The 20,696-nt window shown below is 36.9% G+C and overlaps 1 protein-coding gene across 2 annotated transcripts in view; it reads right to left on the bottom strand.

The window, feature by feature from the left end:
* The window catches only part of DPYD (dihydropyrimidine dehydrogenase), a 329,324-nt gene that overhangs the window by 157,830 nt on the left and 150,798 nt on the right, over positions 1–20,696 (bottom strand). For both annotated transcript variants that reach the window (XM_063165647.1, XM_063165648.1), the window contains exons 9-12: positions 19,907–20,014; positions 16,744–16,913; positions 14,866–15,076; positions 6,590–6,774 (exon numbers count right to left, since the gene is read on the bottom strand). In XM_063165647.1, the coding sequence (XP_063021717.1) occupies positions 6,590–6,774; positions 14,866–15,076; positions 16,744–16,913; positions 19,907–20,014 (674 nt within the window). The remainder of the gene's footprint in view (positions 1–6,589; positions 6,775–14,865; positions 15,077–16,743; positions 16,914–19,906; positions 20,015–20,696) is intronic.

Below are 20,696 nucleotides of genomic sequence, written 5' to 3'. Positions count from 1 at the left end.
AAAGCATTCAATGTATATGTTGAATCTAATAATATAAAAATTGCAGAGAGAAAAGCTTTTTCCATGTATGGATACTGAACAGCATCCTGATTAGGCTGTGGTGGATAGAATTTAAATCTTTGTTCACTCAAATGGTTGGCTCAATAAAATCACAAAGAAACAAAGCAGGAATTTCTAACACAGAGAAGCCCTACACTGTGTTCCTAGTAAGTCACAGCTAAGAGCACAGCAGTTTCTTCTATCTTTAAAAAAGAAGACTTTTTTTCAGCAGGACAAAAAGAATCAGTACTTGAATTTCGGAGAAGACTTTCTGCAGCAGACTAAAACCTCAGCCACTCAGAAATTGCTGCCTTTTGGGCTTTTTGATTTATTTTTTTCTTTAGAGAACTTATTTAATCAATTTCTACCTGTGAAAACTAAAAAAGCACAGATGGGATGAGGAGTTTTTTGTCCTTTTTTTTTGGTGCCTTTTGTTTCCTAGGCTCATTTAAAACCTGAGAGTTCATGCCTGTTTTGTTTTGGGATTGTGTGGATTCGTCTCACACTATTCTGAGCCCAGATCTTCGAATCTTCAGACAAAGAGGATACATTGTGGGGCCAAATTTTCTGATGGCTTAAAAGCACTGAAAGTAGTGGAACTGTCCTAGCATGAATGATGAGAACCTGAATGGGTCCCTAATGGTGGACATTTTGAGAAAAGCTAATTTCTAAAGATCCCTACACTTGGGACCAAACTCGCTTCAATATCATGGCCTCTCTCAGCTGGAGACCAGTGCAGTCACACTTGATAAAAAGCCAAACATGCCCCATTTCTTCCTTCCTGAGCAAACACTGCTTCCTCCATGTCATACCCCCAGGGCTATTTTTCTACACCAAGAGCATCTGAGTTCTTCCAAAACCAAACTGCCTGGCATTCTACATCTCAAAAGCTTTTGTTAACTGGAAAGAAAAAAAAAAACAAAACAAAAAAAACAAAAGAGGAGGAAAAATTAATTTTGTCTTTTTTTATTACTTTGAGTTTGATTTCATCCTTTTAACTTTTTTTTTTCTTAACTAATATTTCAATTGCAAAATGTTGTTTGCAATGCCAAACCAGAAAATCCTGGATCACAGAATTCAAATTAAAGCGTTTTGTAAATGCCAGCACTTTTGTCTCCTACATATCTGAAAGTGGGGAAATCCACTGAAATCAACACTGATACACTGAGCTCTTACAAAAAAAATCTTTGATTTTCATTCTTACAGAATGACATCAAAGAAAGACTTAAGGAAAATTGTTTGGTCAACTCCACTCTTTGCACACGTGTGAGCAATAAATCAAATTTTCTACTTTGAATTATTTGCTATTCAGAATCATTCAAATGTTCTCTGTGAATACATTTCAGTCTGAAGATTGATCACAAACAATTCACAGCTTGTACAACTGTAAATATAATTTGCTATAGACAAATAGGCAGAAAGTGCTGAATATGAAGCTGAAGTTCCATTGTACTGCTTCTTTGCCCACTCAGGACAATTAAATCTCTAAAAGTTGTTATCACCTAAAATGAACACTGCTTGAAAGTGATTCTTAGCAACCTTTCTGTGGTAAAATTGAAAACATACCCTATACAAGAAAACATACCCTATACAAGACAAAAAAAAAAAAAAAACCAAAAACAAAAAAAAAAAAAAAACCCAAAAAAAAAAAAAACCAAAGCATTGAAAAACTTTTGAAGCACACGGTTGAAAATAACCCATGTATGAAATGTAGGAATACGTCCTGCCTCATGCGTGCCATCATTCAAACCACTCTGAAGCCACTTCCCAAACTGCACATAGGGGCCCATTTCTCCTGCCTTACTTTGCTTCCAAAGAGCAGAACCACAAAGAACTCCACCCACATGCACTCAGGCCCCACAATATTTGCCTAATGGTTTGCTAATGATGAAGTGACCCAAGCAGAATTGGCAGGGGTAGAAATACAAAGGGTTTCAATGGAATAAACCAAGTATCTAAAACCACACAGGGGCAGGATGCGGCTGAAGGTTCAGCAGTCAGTGGCAATACATCTTTGGAGATTTATCTCCCTCTTCCTATCACTTTGTTTTTTGCTGCTTCTTTCCTTTCAGCACAATGCTTATAAAATAAATATATTTTATAAGCCTTGATGCATTGTTTTCTACAAAGCAAAATTTTTGGCAAACAAAAATGGTGTATAGTTTCTTGAAAGTGCAATCATCTTTATAATGAAGGATTTCCCTGACATTGCACAAACAAATAGGAAAAGAAAGCCTGCAGGCAAGAGTTTATTTATAATAACTCTTCTCTTGATTTTCAGAAGTAGAGGACAAAAAGTGTGGTCTATTCTTCCTCTCAATTTGATGCCAACCAGCTGAGCTACCAATATTGCAGGTACTTGCAATCATGACAATTTCTTGGTGACTGGAAGACGGTGGTGAAAAATCCCCAGCACATTGCAAGCAGTGGGTCTACTTCACCCTAAACAGGGTAAAGGACTGGCCTGAAGGCAAAAGCACGGGAGCTGCAGTGCAGGGCTGAGAGACAGGAACTCAGCGTTAGACCTGATGCAATTTTTGACATTCATTTTCTTTAGATGGAGAAAATTCCTAACCAGAGTGATATGGTCTAACTACATTTTCTAGCCTTTAACAAAGACAGACTGTGAAAGCAAGTAGTTGTATTACTGTTATTTTTCACAGAGAGCCTGCTCCACAAGTGAAAGTGCCTGGAAGAGTTTTCCTGAATACTTCTATCTTACTCTGGCTTTCTCCATTTTGAAGTCTGATCTTAAAGCATGTCTTTTCTCCCTTGCTTCTGCTGTCCTCTCTCCATTAATTAACTTGGTGGTAAATATATTGATATTATTTCATACAACCTCTGAATGGTTGTGGTTGGAAGGACACATGGAGACTATCTTGTCCAACACCCTTGGTACAGCAGGTTTGCTCAGGGCTCTGTCCACTTTGAGAGAGATTTTCTCAGCTCCTTTCTGGCTTTCTCTTTCTGTAACAGACACATTGCTTATTCAGGAGCAAGCAACTAAATTACCAGGCTTCCTGAGCCTGCCTTGAATTCACCTTTTTTGCAAATGGTGCTTTATTGCTGCCTGCTAGTTTTCATACTTTGTTCTAGCTAAACAAAAGAACATGAACTTTTTCCTGCAGTTATTCTGAAAAGAAACAGACAACGTAATTAATGGCTTCAAATTCAAGCTTCCTGGGAACCTCTCAATTCTGGTATTGATTATGAAATAATGTATATTCATGCTCAATAATGTATAATGCATGCTCAAGGAATATATGAGAATGGTCGATCTTGATGAAGAATCAACACTATACTCTTCAGAGACAAAGCCCATATATTTTCTGACAGCATAGGTAAAGAAAAAATAGAACATATACAACAGGGGTTCAAAATAACACTGTGATGTGCTCAAAATTAATCTTGAATGATGTCTTAGTGAAGTGCAATTTATATCAGTTGGGATCTAGGCCTCTATTCTCTAAATGTATCAGGTACATTTCAGTCTATGAAAAATATAAAAGAAACTTCCACAGTGGAAGGTCACAGTAAAGAAGAAAATAGATTTAAATAAATGAAAACTTACCGTGATTTAGAAAAAAAAAGTCACTTTTAAAGAGGGATTTTAGTGAGATGAAGATGGCAGCTTGACTGTCATATATGGGAAAATAGCCCACAGGTAAGTGCATGAATAGAGCAGGAGTGAAGCATTAGGACTGGCACAGTTATCCAAGACGAAAATACTGGAACTGTCTTTGCTCTCAAGATAGGCATAGAAAATTAAAATTAGTCCTTTTAATTTTTGTGAGTTATCCTGAATATAACTACTGTACTATTAAATCCATTCACACATCAAAAACAAGTGAATGGTAACTGAGGCCTAGAAGAGAACAGCAGTCTGTATTGCCTCTGCACAAGATCATAAAGTCACTGTTGGACAAAAGCAAAGGCTTACAATCCCCAAACTAAATAAATCACTAAGATTAAGTAATTGAAATTTTTATGTCATTCATGGAATGACAAAAGAAGGTTGAATTGTGAGAAACCATGAGTAATAGAAAATTGCATGAATTGGGCTGATTCTGTTTGGATCTCTAAAGATTTGCAAGGAATGGTTCTAGAAGACTGACTGTATTTCCTAACAGGTTCTACTATAGCTATCCTTAGTTAGGCTTTGACCAGTCATGTTTATGGAAACTAACCTGACACAGCTGCAGGCAACAATTTTTGAGATGAACCTATGCCTCATATAGTGGGAGGAATATGTTAAGAGGCAGGAGATATTTAGGCAACTAATGATGGAAAGTTTCCAGCATAAGAGCAGCCAAGAAGCTTCTGTAAATAACTCTCAGTATTGAACATAAGGCATTTCTGCTGAAGAGTCCTGGAGTCTGGATCTCACGCCTGACTTGACCACGTGCCAGAGCTTGCAGTGACTGGAGATTCAGGGCACATATCAGCCCCATCTGTTCGCTTAGCCTTTTGCCTGGAGTAGGTTGGGATACAAGCAGCGTGCTGTTCAAACACTGCATTCTGCAAGCAGTCAGGATGGTAGGTTTGAGTTACACTCTTTGACATTGTCTTGGACTAGTTGTGAAATCCTATGGAATAGTTTTATTTTGACGAAGACTGCATCATTTATAGATCCTGGTGCTGAGCTAGTTGGTGATTTTGGAAATGGCTACCTACTCCTTAACTGAAACAGACAGTATCAATGCATTTATTTAAAATTTAATGTGTACTTGATTCAGACACTCAGTTCACAGGATGGTTGCCTGCTTTAGAATCTCACAGCAGAGACAAAGTAAGGTGGTGTGCAAGAGTATTTTTTCATTTGCTTTTGGAAGTTTCCAGAATACAGCTCAGCTGTGAACTGAGTGCCTGTGCACACACATGAGCACAAAGGCAGGCACACGTGCACACATCTGTCCCTATAAACAGTAGGGTAACAAAATCCTTCTCTAAACAACTTCTTTAAAAACAAACTCCTCCAGTCACTAAAATTTCTACCAGCTCCAAACACTGGTGAAGTAAATTGCCAAATTACAGCATTTTGCACCACAGCAACCAGATTTTACAAGGGCTGCACATCCAAATAAATGCCCTTGGGCAACCCATTCATCTAACAGCTGGAAAGGTGACACTTGACATTTGGAAACTTTCCTGTGAAGATTGCTGTAAGGCTTTCCCATTAGCTTCCTGGTGAGACTGTAAGGTTGAATAAGCTGCCTTGAAACCTGCAAAGGGTAACAGAAATGCTCTAATATCACAAGTCTGCTTGGTTTAAAATTCTAATTCGCAAGCCATGACTATTCAGATTTTTTTTCCAAAGTATTAAACACATTCCAGAGGAGGGAAAAAAAAAACAAACTTTGTGGAGAAAGCAACATGATAAAGGAGGGTTGCCTGTATTTCTAAGAGGCTGAATAAGGAGACAAAAAGGAGATACCTTCTCTCCCCTACCAGTTACCCAAAATCACTGTGCATTGAGAAATTAAGCAAGCAGGTCAGGGATTAAAGATGTTTCACACTCAGCATTTTCATCGGGTCTAAGAAGGCAGGACACAAACAGTGCTTTACAACAAGTGCGAAAAAATATGCACAGATACTAACAACAAGCTTTCAGCTGAAGTATTTTTAGGAAGTGAAATCAGACCCCAACAGCATGAAATTGCACAAACATGCAATCAGAGAGGCTTTGAGCAGATGGATGGGGGAGAAAGACATTGAGCTGTTACAGTCCCAACTTCAGTTGTTCAAATCTCTTTATGTGGGAGAATGAATCATGTATCATGTTTCTCAAAAGTTCCCTGCACTATGAACACACTTTTTGTCAGTTGGTTCTCCAGGCTGTGTCTCTGTCTTGGGAGGTTTCTATTCAGCTCCTCTAGACTTCGTGCTCATCTATTAGAAAAATTAGGGCAGAGTCAGCAACATGCAAGGAGAACCAAGGGGAGACATGTGGTTTTTCAGGTTTGTATATATTACATTTCTCACGGAAATTCTCCTTTGCATTATTCGCCTCTGTGCATTTAATGTTTGGTTTTTGTCAAGCTCTTGAATTCAGTTTATCAGTCTCAACAGAGCAAACTTGGGTTCCAGTGTAGATAACCTGAGCACTCTGTAAACTGTTAGTAAACTAAAAATGTCTTCCTTGGGTTACAATATTGGCAGTAGTTAATTTTTACTTTATGCACTACTGGAAGATTTTACTTTTTAATACTTATGGAGCTCATTCCTTTTCCCCAATTACCCAATTAGGGCTTCTGCTTGCAGTGTCTGTTGTGCAGGGAGGCTTACTACCACTGAGTGGAATTCAGAGCTGGGGCCAAGAAAACATTGCTTGAATTTTAGCGTTAAGATAATGGAAGAAAGCTGAGTTCACCTACCCAAACTCTAATATGTGATCCAAGATGAATGAATCTGTGATGTTCTAATCACCAGATAATCTAGGTATTATTTCTCAAAATTTGTATAATGAATCAAAAGCACAATGAAAATATTTTTCAAAGTATCTAAAAGCAGAATAAACTGGGAAAGAGAAAAATACTTTTGAATAAGTCACCTGGATGTATCTGTGCATGTACCAGGAAGCTTGTTTGCCATCATTCACGGATTCCACTGTAGTATTGGCAAGACCACCAACATCACCCCCTGCAAACACCCAGGGCTCACTTGTTTGCATCGTTTCTGGGTCTACTTCAGGGAGACCCCATCTGTTAAACTTGATAGGTGCCATGGCCTCTCTGACTGTAATTAAATAAATGACAAATATGTTAATAAAAGAAAGAGAAACTGTTGCTAAAATCTGTCAAATGTTTGATGATAACAATAGGAAAATCTAATGCTGAGAAAGATATCTCTCATTTAAGTCAAAGCCATCCTGACTTAATATTCAAACTCAGAACATCCTGGAAGAAAGACTCACTTCAAAACATGTTACATGTATTACAAATAAAACCATAAAGCCACAATCAAAATCAAATGGTTAGAAGAAGACAGTATCTTTTGTATCTTTTCACTACAACTTCTGAATTTTTTTAAAGCGTGTATTAAGAGACCCTAGTCTTTTTCATGCTGTTAGAAAACAGCACATAGAGGCATTTTGCACATGAAATATTATTTTCCTCCAAATAATGTAGATTTGAAAAAAAAAATTAGCTGCTTGGCATTATATAAATGTCATTAAATACACATAAATGCTCAGAAGAATATTCTGTTAATATTTTTTAAATTACTACATTCACAAGGCTCTTCAAAATATCTTCATAAAAAAAGAGAATAATCTTTTCAATAAGTAGTTTTAGCAAATTTTGATGGCATCTATCAAAACAGGGGAGGCTATATAGCTTTGTCTGCAGTAACAGAATATGGTGCAATAAAATGCAGTTTAAAATTGCAATGTCCCTCAGGGACATACCACTGGCAGATGCAGATTGCCAAGGTCAATTAAACTGATGTAGTTGCACTGTCATAAATGTAAAAGAGAAACCTGCCAGTTTAAGATGAAGACTTCTCCAACACAAAGGGCAAAGTCATGGTATTGTCCCAGCACACGCCTCAGTACAGAGCAAGCTTCAAACACAGTTTCCCACACATCACAGTGATAGGATTTTCATCTAAGGTTCTGTGTCTCCTTTCACTTCCAAATCATATATTAGAAATGTATTTCAAAGCGGAGGCTGTGTATAATCAGGGGAAAAATAATGAAACAAGAAGCAAGACACAAACATTGTCACCTATTTGTCCCACCTACACTCTCCTCCTCAACCTTGGCATATACAAACATATCCAGAAGACTCAAATTCAAAGGATTTTTTGCAACTTGTTCAGAAGCTTGAGTCAGAGAAGACAGTTCTAAACTGAAAGACTGTAGCAGATTTTCTACCAGAAGTATTTAATCTATCTGCAAGATCTATTGCCTGCACAGTCTCTCCCACCTGGCATATACATGAGGCTTAAGTTGACAAAAATAATATTTGGGTAGCAACAAACCCAAAACTTAAGAAATTGTGTCCTGTAAAAATATCTAAATTACTGAAAGATCGCATGGAACACAACCTTCAGACTGAGACATTTTTCATCTGGAAAATGAGGGGTTTGGTTTGTTTGGGTTTGGGCTTTTTCTGTTGTTGTGGGTTTTTTAAAGGAAAGAGTTGGCTGATAGCAGTTTTATCAAAAATCCTTCAGAAATCAATACATTAACTTTCTCTTTGTGCCTCAGACTGTGTGTACTTCAAGAAAGCTTTTGATCATCTTATATTTGTCATATATAGGATAACTTATTGCATCCAGTGGTACCATCTCAGCATGTGGTCTAGACGGCTCTCACAAGTTAAATATGTACAGGCTTGTAAAGACATGTCTGGAAAAAACAGAGGAAAACTTGGTACTGGGGATTAATAGATGACTTCTGTCTGAGACAAGACTGAACCACAGTAAAGGTTTCTGAGGACAATATGCCGTCGAAAATGTAGTTTTTCAAAAGATATTATGTAAAACTGGAAGTTCTGACTACTTATTTCATTTTATAGAAAAACAGGGTATTACTTCTGTTATCCTGTATCTATTACATTTCTCAAATCTCTTTAAATTGCTTTGTTCTAAAATAGCTGTCTGGACATAATTATACCAAAAGCTTTTTGAGTGTGAAGAATGCCCAACATATCTTCACCTGAAACATCTCTCCAGGCCTGGGGATTTGTCTGCGTGATCAGTATTTTTAAAGTCATGAAAGAACATTTCCCTGGTGGCAAGGCTGATATGGTATCCAACTGCTATTTACTTCTTTCTTAAAATCTCCAAGATTTAGGTTATATAAAAAAAGGACACGGTTCAAAAGCATTTTATATAAGAGTTCCTAACATCCTCACAATTTGGATCTGACACCTGGTGCAGCTGAGAGGCTGAAGGGAGCACCTCCCAGACCGCATGCACAAAGCAGGGGAGAACTTTTGTCTTCAGAAAGGAAAGTCCTTTCTCTGCCCTGCAAGGGTAAGAAAGAGCCCAAGAGATAAATGTGAGCTTGAACTATTGGTTCTCTGAATTGGTGTTTGACACTGAACAACAAGAAAATCAGATATTTAATGCTTGGTGCATCATTTGGGACAGAGGTAAAAAGTATCTTTAAAAACCTTCACCCTCTCAGTTTCAGTCTTTAAAGTTTAAAACTAACATATCTTTTCTCTTGAAAATTCAAACTGCAATCCTGTGTCTGTGCTGCCATCTCTCCCCCAGCCCAGTGAGATATTATATATCATTTGAAAAGATCCTTCTGGATGAAAGACAACATACAATTTAATTATTCTACCGCTATCAAGTGATGCTAACACAACACCAAACAAAAGAACAGTGCTGAATATATTTTCCAAATTCACTATATTCACAGAGCAAACAAACACAAATGGAAACACAGCAGCAAATTACAGCATTTGCAAAAACAATATTAAAATATAAGTGAATACAGAAAAAATATTTTAATTAACGAAACAAATCAAATGGAAAAGATTCCTCAAATAAAGCTTTAAAAGTGAGTCTCTGTGTGACTGCCATGACTAATTATGCATCTATGTAATGTGTGTTCAATTTGGGCTTATTTAAATAGCAGAAATGCTCATTAGCTGCAGTATATCTGTGAAGCTTCAATAAACAGTTTAATGGTTTTTATGTTTAACCAATTTGGTAAGTTCCTATAATTTTAGCTTTAGTAGCTCATTAATGTTATTTTTGACATCCATCTTACAGAATTCCTTTAAAGTGAACAGTAGCATTACTTCTGAAAAATACAAATATACAGTAACTTTCTTAATCTGAAATGTATACCTACAGCTGTCACATGCACTAACAGATTAACTGCTGACACTGCCCAGTCTAAACGCCCAGCAAATAAAGAAAGGCACAACCATGCTTCCAACATCCTCTACCCCACCAGCATCCTGAACAGGATTAAAAAATGGTTTGACTGGAAAAAGCTGGGTCCAGCTACGGTGGGAGCGGGTCCTGCTGCAGGCTGCTACTGCCTTTGTTTTCTGTCACTGGCAAGCTGAAGTGTGTGATATGTATCAACTCAGAGAGTAGAATTTCTGTCCTAAGTAAACACGGCTTTAGAAATCATCATGAAACCACTTTTTGATATCGGGAATGGGTAATGATCTCAGAGCACGGCACTGCTGCACTCAAACTCTTTCAGTAAAGCTATTTGTGGAGAAAAATCCTATTCCAAATGACTCAGCAGGAAAACTCCTATCTATTTCAATAGGAATCTTTTGAATGTATATAAATTTCAGTTTTATATAACAATTTTTTTTACAACTCTAGTGCCTCAAAGCCTGTTGGTGTGAGGCAGATGCTGTGCTAGCAGGCAGATGCCAGGGCATTCCCAGCTGGGGTATCACAGCCTACCCTCCCCCTTTACTCTTCCATTAGATAGTCAAGGCTTCAGTGCTCTGAGGTCAGAGTTACCCAGCTCTCTGAGCAGGCTCTATGAAGAAACTCAACAGTCCTCCCAAGTTCCAGAACTCCTGGTTTCTGTGCCATTTGGAGTTCTGTATTTGACCCAAGGAAAACGAAAATCTTTTTCACTTATGAGATCAGAGCTCTGCAAATGTTTTTTCCTTTGTTCCCTAGCAAACGCTTCTCAAACTGTAGACATAAAAATTAACCAGGAGTAGGTAAAATTATAAAATTGTAAACAACTTGGGAAAAGTTACCTTTACTTTTGTTGATGTTGAACTATTCTAGGGAATGTTGAATATTCTAGGGAAACTAGAATATTGAACTATTCTAGGGAAACAGTAAGGATGGGGTTTGCTGCTGCAGTTTCCAAGAAAGATGACAGATGTACTAAAAGTAAAATCAAAATATCTGAAAGTTGTGACTGATTCCTGGAATTATGAAATAAAGTTTTGTTCTTCAGTAACGATGCAATAGCTAGCTATTACCAAAATTTTCATAAAACATATTTTGGTTCACAAATAACTTACTACTTCTGGGATTTTTTTACAAAAGTGGCACTTGGATTTTGCTTGGATATTTTTTCATTTCTCTTTTTTGCTGTTCCAAGAAAATAAAACAGATATTATCATGCTAAGATTCAGTGTTCTGGTTACATGTGAATTCTTCCTCCTTAATGCTGCCCACTAAACAGAGTGTCAAACTAAAGTTAGGTTGCCAGTCCCCTATCCTGGCTTAGTCCTTTGCTCTGCATTGAATTTTGTAGCACATTTTCAGCACTATTTTCCATACTTTCTCCATTGTTCTCACTGGACATTCAAGAAAATAAATCCAAACAATGGCATTTGTTACAAAATTTTGCAGTCCTAAAGTATTGTTCCCTTTGCTTATCAGAAGGATTAGAAAAGGGTTATTCAGAGTTAGACTTCAAAACCAGTGGGACTGGTGTTAAGCAGGATGTAGAGGCTGGACACAGCGTGAGGGAGCACACAGAATTGCAAGTGTACATGTGGAGTAGTTGCAATTAGAACAGTGGCAGAAGATACTTCAGTAATTCACTAGCACATTGTAAGCCTCAAAAACAACAAACTAAGAAAAAAAGCAATAACCAAAGAAAAAGTAAAAAATTTCTCTCACAGCTCTTTCTTTTGTGGGTCAGTTACGACGGCTTGAAGGCTCTGGTAAGCTGTGCAATTGAAATAAAGCAGCCTGTACTTGCAAAAAATTTTTTCTTCAAGAAGAAGTAAAACATTTTTCTTACTCCATCTGCAGTAGTTTGATTTGAACAATGGTTTTTTACTGGTTTTAGTAAAACAGGAACCTTCTTAAAAGAGTCTAGAAGGCAACTCTCCTGTTTGATCTATAAGCAACTCCAGGAGCATAAACTCAAACTAGGATTCAATTTTTTAAAGTAAATGATGCATTTATATGATTCCCAATGGGAGGATGAATACCCACTAGAACTGCTGCTTTAAAACACCATCAGCATTTTATTTTAACAAAACAAAAAAGACCAAATACCTATTGTGAACACATGGAGTCTCAGTTGCAAATTTAATAGTTACCACGCAAGAATAGGAAACATCTTGTTGAAGATAATAGACCAGAAAAAACTCTCTAACCTATGAGCTATTTCTGCTCAGTCACCCACACACTTATGGCTTCTTACAAAACTTTCCAACATGAGCATCAAGGCTGCCCTGAACACTTTGTTGAACTGGGGCTAAGTCTAATTTTAATCTCTCTGCTTTTGACAGTATTTTCTTTATTCTTTTATCAGTAGAACTGACTTTTTATAGGATATAACCTGCTATCTTAGTGCATACCAATACTGCAATTGCAGTTCCCTGAGGTGCCTTAGGAATTAGGTCAATTGATAGAGCTCTTTGTATGAGCAGCAATTAACATGTTTATTCAACCTGCACCTGAGTCACCCAGTCACAGGATAATTGAGACCAGAAGGGCCCTCTGGAGGTTACCTATTCCATTCCCTTCAAAGTTAGATCAAGTTCCAAGTCAAATCAGCTTGCTCATGGCATTGTCCAGTTTTGAGTACCTCAAGTATTTTCATCTCCATCTGTTGATGGGGAATACCTGAATATTTTCATCTCTTGAATACAGAAGTGTTTCTAAATGAAGTGTACTTCATTTAGAAAAACCAATCAACCACAAAACCAAAAATCCTCAACAAGACACTAAGATGATGTTTTGGTGTTGTTTTTCTTTTTTAATTTTTCATTTATTTTTGTTATGTACACTGAAGTAGTCTGGAGTTTTGGTTGTAATCCAGCTCAATAGTGAAAAGCAAATTTGACTTTCATTAAGACAGCCTAAAGAAAAAGACTTAAAAGCAACTGAAATGGTATGCTCAAAATAAGCACTTTGTGCACTCAAGTCTCAGTTTCTTTTCACTTTCACAACATCCAACACAAATGACTTGCATTTTTCCTTTTTATTGACTTCTTTTATAACAGCAGTTTCACCCAAAATACAGCATGAAACTGAGGTGTTTTGCTCACCCCCAAAGTAAATTACTCTATTCTCTCATGATCAGCTCACTGCATGACTGTTCCCCTCCCATTTTATGTTCCTATTTAAAAACCTCTCAACAATTAATTTAGACTGTGAATGTGCCCTAGGAAATACAAGACTGGCACAGTACTATAGTACAGTACTTACTGGCTGCTTAGCACAGTAAGTTCAATCTTTTAATTGAGATAATTTTTAACGTGGGAGAAAACAGAATTACTCCTGTGTCATGGGGCCTATGAATCACAACAAAATATATTGATTGAATAGGTTAATATTGATTTACCACATGAGATTCTAGAAACCCTTCCAAAAAATCTAAACACAGAGTTTTAAAAGCAAAATTACCACCAGAACCAACAAAATTTGCCTAAATTCTCAGTTAATCAACACCATCATCACAGTAGTTAATCAATCTCTTAAAAAAAGCCCTTAAAACCTCTTCTTCCTGCACCCTAGATGTTAGACTGAGCTCTGAAATATGACCCACACAAGTGACAATCTTTCCACAGCAATACAGCTGCAAGAGGAATGGGAGTCTGCTCTCTCCTGTGCCCTGCAGAGCAGGAGGCAGCAGCAGGCCAGCAGGCAGCCCTGAATAGTGAGCTGGGAGCAGTCACTGTCTAGAAACAGCCTAGGATGCAAAAAACTGCCCCAAAGCATTAGTAGCACACAGAAGATAGGACTGCTCCTGGTATTCACTTCACATGTTCCTCGAAATACCAGGCTGATCCTTTTTACTGTAGGAGAAGGTTGAGACTCTTCTCATGGCTGCAGGACGGTTCACCATTCTATACAACTGAATGTGGAGCAGGGAGCACTGAGTGCATTCAGGTTTAAAGTCTGCTTACATCACTTAGGATTTACCATTTCACTTGATTGCAAAGATTCACAAAAGTACAACATGATAAGAAATTCCGAATACCAAATTTTCTGGTCTTACGCAATCAGTGGCATTTGCCAAGTCCTCTATCAGAGCATTTATACCCAAAGGACCATGAAAACATGCCCTGGAGAGGCAGGCACATTCTTCACCAAGCTTTCAGAATTTGCTAGCCCTAGATGACTGTCTCCAAGCCAAAGACCTTCTCATTCTATCAGTGTGTCTTCTACTGAGTCAGTGTTTTTATTCTGAGGCACATTCAATGTGTGTGCCTGAACTTCTGAAATCTAACCTAGTGTCAGAGGAGAACAATCTAAACACTGCTCAGTTCCCATGTTGTTGACTATATTCATGTTCATCTCTCTGCTAAATGGAGACAATTCATCCAATCTCTGAAATGTCATCAATGTGCCAATTTCTGTATCTTTAATACAGAATGAAGTAATTACTAATTTTTAAGACTAAACCTTGTGAAGTGCAACTAAGAAATATAGTGTACGAGAGAAGTCTCAGTTCTCTTGTATATGCACAAGAAATAACTAATACCCAGACCAGATGAACCAGAATAATGAATGTTTCAATGCTTGTTTAATTTGCAGTTTAAAAAAAAGATATTTCAGAGATCAGATCAGTTCAGCTTAAAGATGTAACATAATGAGTTTCTCTAGAGTTAATTAATGAGACCAGAAGAAATTCCCAAGAGTTTCTTTGAGATCCCACTTGCACTGAGAAGAAAAATACAGGCTGAGGAATTGTACTTCAATGCTGAGTTCCAGCTCTATACAGCAATCTGCAGAGAACTGCTTAGTTACCAGACCCCAAATCTTTTTCTAAAAGGTGTTCCTGAAGGACAAACTCCTGTAAGAGGACCAGCAGTCACAAGCTAAGTAATCTCCAAAAGACCCATCTGACAAAACTGTGAAAGGACAGGACATGCAGCTAAAAGAGCAATCTGTATTTGCATTGGTCAGGGTTACCTTTATCATCACCCAGAACAGAGCCAAAGGCACTGATCACCACGTTGGCTTTCAGACGCACAACCTGATCCTCATCCTCTCTCCAGCTTCCATCGCTGTCCTGCTCCGTTCGAACAAATTCCATAGCAACAATTTGTCCACCTTTAACAACAACTTTACGAGGAGAGAGGAAAGGCAGAAATTCACACTTCTCTTCTTTTGCAAGTTCCATCTGTAGAGTTGAAGCAATAAAAGATATAACTTTACCATGATGCATTTTCAGGAAAAAAAACCCCAAACAAACCAACCAGGAAACATTTTGTGACTCAAGATGTTACCATGCATTCTACAATAGCAGAAATCAGCCTTGTCCAGTATGCAGAGAGTCATCTTACAGTCAGCTTCAGAGCCTCTCATGCTATCAAATCAAGCAGTGGCAGTAAGCAAACTTTCAAGGCAAATATTTCTCAAACATATTTTCTTATTTCTTCAATATGTTTTTTTATTTTTCTGTTACTTTGAATATGTTTAACTTTTTTTAGGGCAAAAGATTTCTCTTACATAAATATCTGTGTCTTTTAAGAAGTGCCCTAGTATTAACTTAGTCCATGCCCTGATTTATGTTTACTATGATTTTAAGATTTTATTAAAGGCTAACTACCATGTAAAAGCAACAGTTTTCTGAGTGACAATCCAGACTTAAGGATCTTCTGAATCTCTGCTGTAGTAAAACTGTTAAAATCAATAATCTTCAGAATTTGACTGTCTCTATGTACAAAACTTTTTTGAACATGTAATATCCCACCTGACATGATTCTATCATGGCCATTACCAAATAAAGCTACTTTTATTTTACTGTTTTCAAGACCCATTGCATGATTGGATGAGTAGAAACATTGACAACTTTTAGAAATTTACCCAGGCTTCTATGAAAGATTTTGGTTCAGATTACAGTAAGAATCTGAATAGCACATGAGTCTGTGCAATGGCCTTGGTAATCTCATTGCATCTAGAACACTTGATTGAAGTGCAACAGAAGTAAATCATGCACCAAGAAACCCTCTATCACTTTCTTTGCAGCTCCATTTCCCTTCTGGAAGATCTAAGACGCCCACATTCTTGAAACAGATGACCAAACTACCATAAATCTCATTATAAAGATGCATTAGATGGTGTGCTATTCTCAAGTATATAAAAGTGTAATGTACCAAATAAATAAAAAATAGAAAAAGAGCACCAAAATAAGAAAAAAAAAATCTGAAAAAACTCCTATAGTACATATAAATTGAGGAAGCAGAATAATTTCAAAATGCGCAGATGATCTAATAAATGCCGAAGTACAAAGCCAAACTAAAACCAAATGGATTAGGATGCTGAAATACGTGATGAATAGCATTGCTTCACTGTCATTGGCAGTGATTCAAAGTCAAAATCACTGCAAGTAATTTTCTCACCAGAAAGAAAGGAAAGGTAAGAAAGAAAGAAAGCCTTCTATAGGCTCGTAAGGCAATGTCAGAATCACTGAGATTCCTTAAACAACAGCCAGAAGGCATCATTATAGGATCTATCCATGATCTGAAGAGCTACTTACAATACTCTAATGGTTGTTTGATTCCAACATTGAAAATTTTAGTTCATTTCCTAACTTACAAGAAATTCTAACCCCTGTGTGCAAATACATCTCTCTGCCTTGTCAGGAAACAGATACAACAGTTGAAAATTATTTAAACACAGAGTATACGAAGTGAGCCTCAGATCTTTAATAGACATTAGTACATTTAAAGAGCATTTTTATAAACAAAACCTTTAGCAGATGTCTGCTAAGTACCTATAGCATGCTTTCAGGCCACATAGAAGTACCTAAGATGCCTTCTCAGAAAAGCTGCTAATCAGTTTTACCTCTTCTGGGACAGCCCTGATATGAGTGAATCCCTTCCTGAAGACCACGAAGACGCGGCGAGCTCCGCAGCGCAGAGCAGATGTTGCACAGTCAAAAGCAGTGTCTCCTGCCCCCAGTACAATCACAGTTCCATGGATTGGTGGCAATGGAGAGTGACAGGCACACATCCCTGAAAGATAAAAGGAAAACCCCATTTTCAAGTAGAGAAGCCATTTCTGCATGACAGCTCAAAAGGTACTTGTACTCAAAGCAGTGTAAAATTGCATCTTACAGTTTCCAAGCATGGAGTGTCACTATCAAATTATTCTGCTCTACTGAAAGACAGTTTTATTCCCCCTTTTAAGATATGCTCATATACATAATTTCATAGTCAGTACTCTAAGCAGCTGCATCTTTCTATTGAAAAAGAATTCAAATGACAACATGTTTGTAGGATTGTGGGTCATGTCAGATTGAAACTAGAATTGTGAGATTTTTTTATTCAAAAAGTTTCTCTCTCATCAGATTCATTATCCTCCCAGCTAAAAGAAAAAAAAAAAAAAAAAACAAAACAAAACCAATCCAAAACAACAACAACAAAAAAGATGACCAGTTGTTGTTAGTTATAGCTTTGTGTAATAGTATACCAACACCAGTCCCCTCAGATTCCTATAAAGCACTGACACTGTTCTGGTGGTGACATGATTCTCTGAGGCTATTCATCAGCTGAACATGAAGGAAAAGAATATTGTAACAGCAATTCCTAGTTCTTCTACTGGAAGAAAATGCTTAATCTACAGTAGTTTTCTATAAATCATTTGTAAAAAGTTACATGGAGAAAATGACAACATTATGTGTTTATCATCTACAGCTTGTATTTAATGATCCAAATAAACAAGAAATAGTTAAGTAAAGCTGAACTGTGTCTGTTCCCTGGATGAGACTGCACTTTATCATATATTTAAGTACAACTAACTGTTGATTAGGCAAATGGTTATAACTTGAAAAATACTGGCATAAATAATACAAAGCTATATTCTCACCGAGTCTGGGAAAGCTCCAGTCAGGAGGCACTAAGCTGGCCATTTACCTACTGTACTTTAACTCAAGTATCCTACTGTAGCAGATTTTCACATGTAATTGTGGAACACAAGTATTACTGAAGTAAACAATCCTTTTCATTTAGACATACAAGCAGAGTGAGAAATTCCCCCGCTCACCCATGAATGTGGCATCACATTGACTATTTATTTAACAGGATTCTTAGTCTGAAATTCTCTCTAAAAACTTTTCTCATTTATTTTTAGTGAACTTAATACTCCATACAAATTGAGCAGTGGAAAAAGCACAAGTGAAGCAGGGAGCGGGCAGCTCAGCGTGCCATTAGAGTGTGAGTGTAGACAGGATCAGATAGAGCAGCCTGCTTTGCTCCTGGGAACACACTCCTGAGCTAAATTCACAGCTATGTATCTGCAAGAGGAAGCCCTTTTGGAGGAAAGTGTATTAACAAGTGGCATTCAGAATTAATAAGCAGGCAGAATATGTATTTTACCATGAATAAGTCCATTATGTCTATTATTTAGATAACTGTCACAGTGAAAAAAGGAGGATAGAGTAGGATGTAGTATGTGTATATTTTATTTTATAATTCCATGCCTTAAAGAGCAAAAGGTGGCTATAGCTACAGACAGACACTAGGAGAATTAAGTAAAAGAAACCATGTTAATTAACAGACAACACCAAAGACCTATCTATTACTGTCAATCAGAAAAGGTTAGTTCTTCCAAGTTCATCCTTTTTCCCATTGTAGACTTGATATAAAAAATCATATTATCATATTTGCTAGCTTATCAAGAGGCCTACTTTGCAATATTTTGAAATATGTGGATCACAGTATATAGATCCACATGCAGGCAGGTGACTTACAGTACACAACTGCTACATATCTTCTCAGAATTCTACAAAGTATTTTTAGTCAAATTGTTTCAAGAGAGTTTTGTTTGCAGAATTTACTTTTCCTTTGTTAATCTACAAATGTGTTGCACTGCATATGCTCAACCTGTTTTACTTTTAAACATCTCTGTCTCCAAAAAGAAAACCCAAAAGCTCACCCTTTTCTCCCAAATAATTTAAGATTACTCTGAGCTTAAGAAAACAGACAGAAATAAGCATTTTGATAAAAACAGCTAGGAGATGGGACAGATGGGATGCAGAATTTCACTTCTGAAATATTTTGCATCAAATGGAGTAATAAATATTACATTTATAAGCAGAATAATCTGCCATAGAATATATGTTTCTCAAAATTGTATAAGAAAAGTCTACTAAATAAGTAGGCAATCCTATATGATGCTAAAAAATAAGTGTGTAGATAAAACAAGTAATCTTAAGTCATATGTAAAATACCGCATTCTGTCCCAAATAAAAAAAACAACCTGTACATTAATTTGTTTTTTGTCTGGGGAATCTAGACATATGAAGAAATGTGGCATAGAAATCACATATTTGGGGCTTATGAGTTCATATTCAGGGACACTGAAAGCATCAGGACTCCATAGGGAACAAATGCAGCTATCTCTGAGCTCAAAGAAAGATGTGAAACCATAAAACGAGACTGCATTTGGGGCGTATGAACTGAGCACTTTCTTATTAACTCCTGTCATAATCCTGTTGTCCTGAGTGTTAGACTGCAAGTTCATTGGGTAAAGAACTAGTGCTGATTTAAATGTGTCTACAAAACCTGCAGCACATGACTTGGATCAAGTAAAATAATTTATCAACAATGTACAAATCAGCTGCTTATATAAGTCAGAAACACCTTTTTTAATATCAGGTTTTTTTCAAACCATCTTATATACACTATTTTTATCATGATACTTCATACAAAGGAGAAGCTTGTGTCAGCTTTAGAATATAATTCAAAATAATAAATAAATCTTATTAGGGGAAATAATTTGCCATAAATTTAGTACACATGATTATTCAGTTTATAATCTCTGGATCTAACTTTCCTGACCATGCTCCCGAGGTTGCCAAACACCAAGAGAAAATCCCGTCCCAGACATATTCAGTGGAAGGTACTTTGTAACAGGATGTGCTGCTTTGTAGCCAAACAGTTTGATATAACAACACCTGCTAATGACTTATTAAATGTGATTACAGCAAGAACACAGTACCACACACCTGGTTTACTTGCCATTGCTACCAAAGGTAAGAAGTCTTTAGATGTGTAGAATCCTTGATTCATTTTCAGCCCTTGGAATATACTCTCTCTCTTTGGTTCTGGCAAACCTGAAATAGACATTTTATGGCACATAAGAATTACACAGGAAATTTTAGTGACCAACATATATTTTCAATTACACGTGTGTTCTCAAAAACATCATCCATACAAGCACTTTCACAAACCCTTAGATATTTCCAAAATATTATTGCAAATGATCACATTTCAGTCTGCAGCTTACATAACTGGTGATTGTTTAATAGTACAGGCACTTGAAAATCAGGTTCCTTGACAATGTGTGTACTTGTATAACTCACAACAAAATAAATGTAGGGGAAGGGATTAGAGAGAAAAGGGTGCAAAAGCAGATAATACAAATGAGGCAGTAACAAACAGCTTAAGTGATGAGGAGAAGAGGACAAATGGCAGTGCTGTAGGTCTGATCTGTGAGTATTTGTAAGCCATCATTTTTTTGCCATTCTTGATTATTTTCTCAAAATCTTGAAGTCCTGATTAGCTGACATTTATTCCTAGTTATCAAAACCACACTTTAGACAGAACCCATAGCATAAAGACAAGGATTTACTTCACAACTATTAATAGCAACAAATACCTTTCAGTTAAAAGAAAGCAATAAACAGCATCTTCCAATTATACCAAAGAACATCACCTTATTTTGGTGTGAATGGTTGGACAGTGCCAAAGCCTAGCACAGCTGACACACCAGTTAAGCCATTTTACTCATGGAAA

The sequence above is a fragment of the Melospiza melodia genome, chromosome 11 (assembly GCF_035770615.1).
Source record: "Melospiza melodia melodia isolate bMelMel2 chromosome 11, bMelMel2.pri, whole genome shotgun sequence".
NCBI classification, from domain to species: Eukaryota; Metazoa; Chordata; class Aves; order Passeriformes; family Passerellidae; genus Melospiza; species Melospiza melodia.
This window is presented reverse-complemented; position numbering and strand designations above follow the sequence as displayed.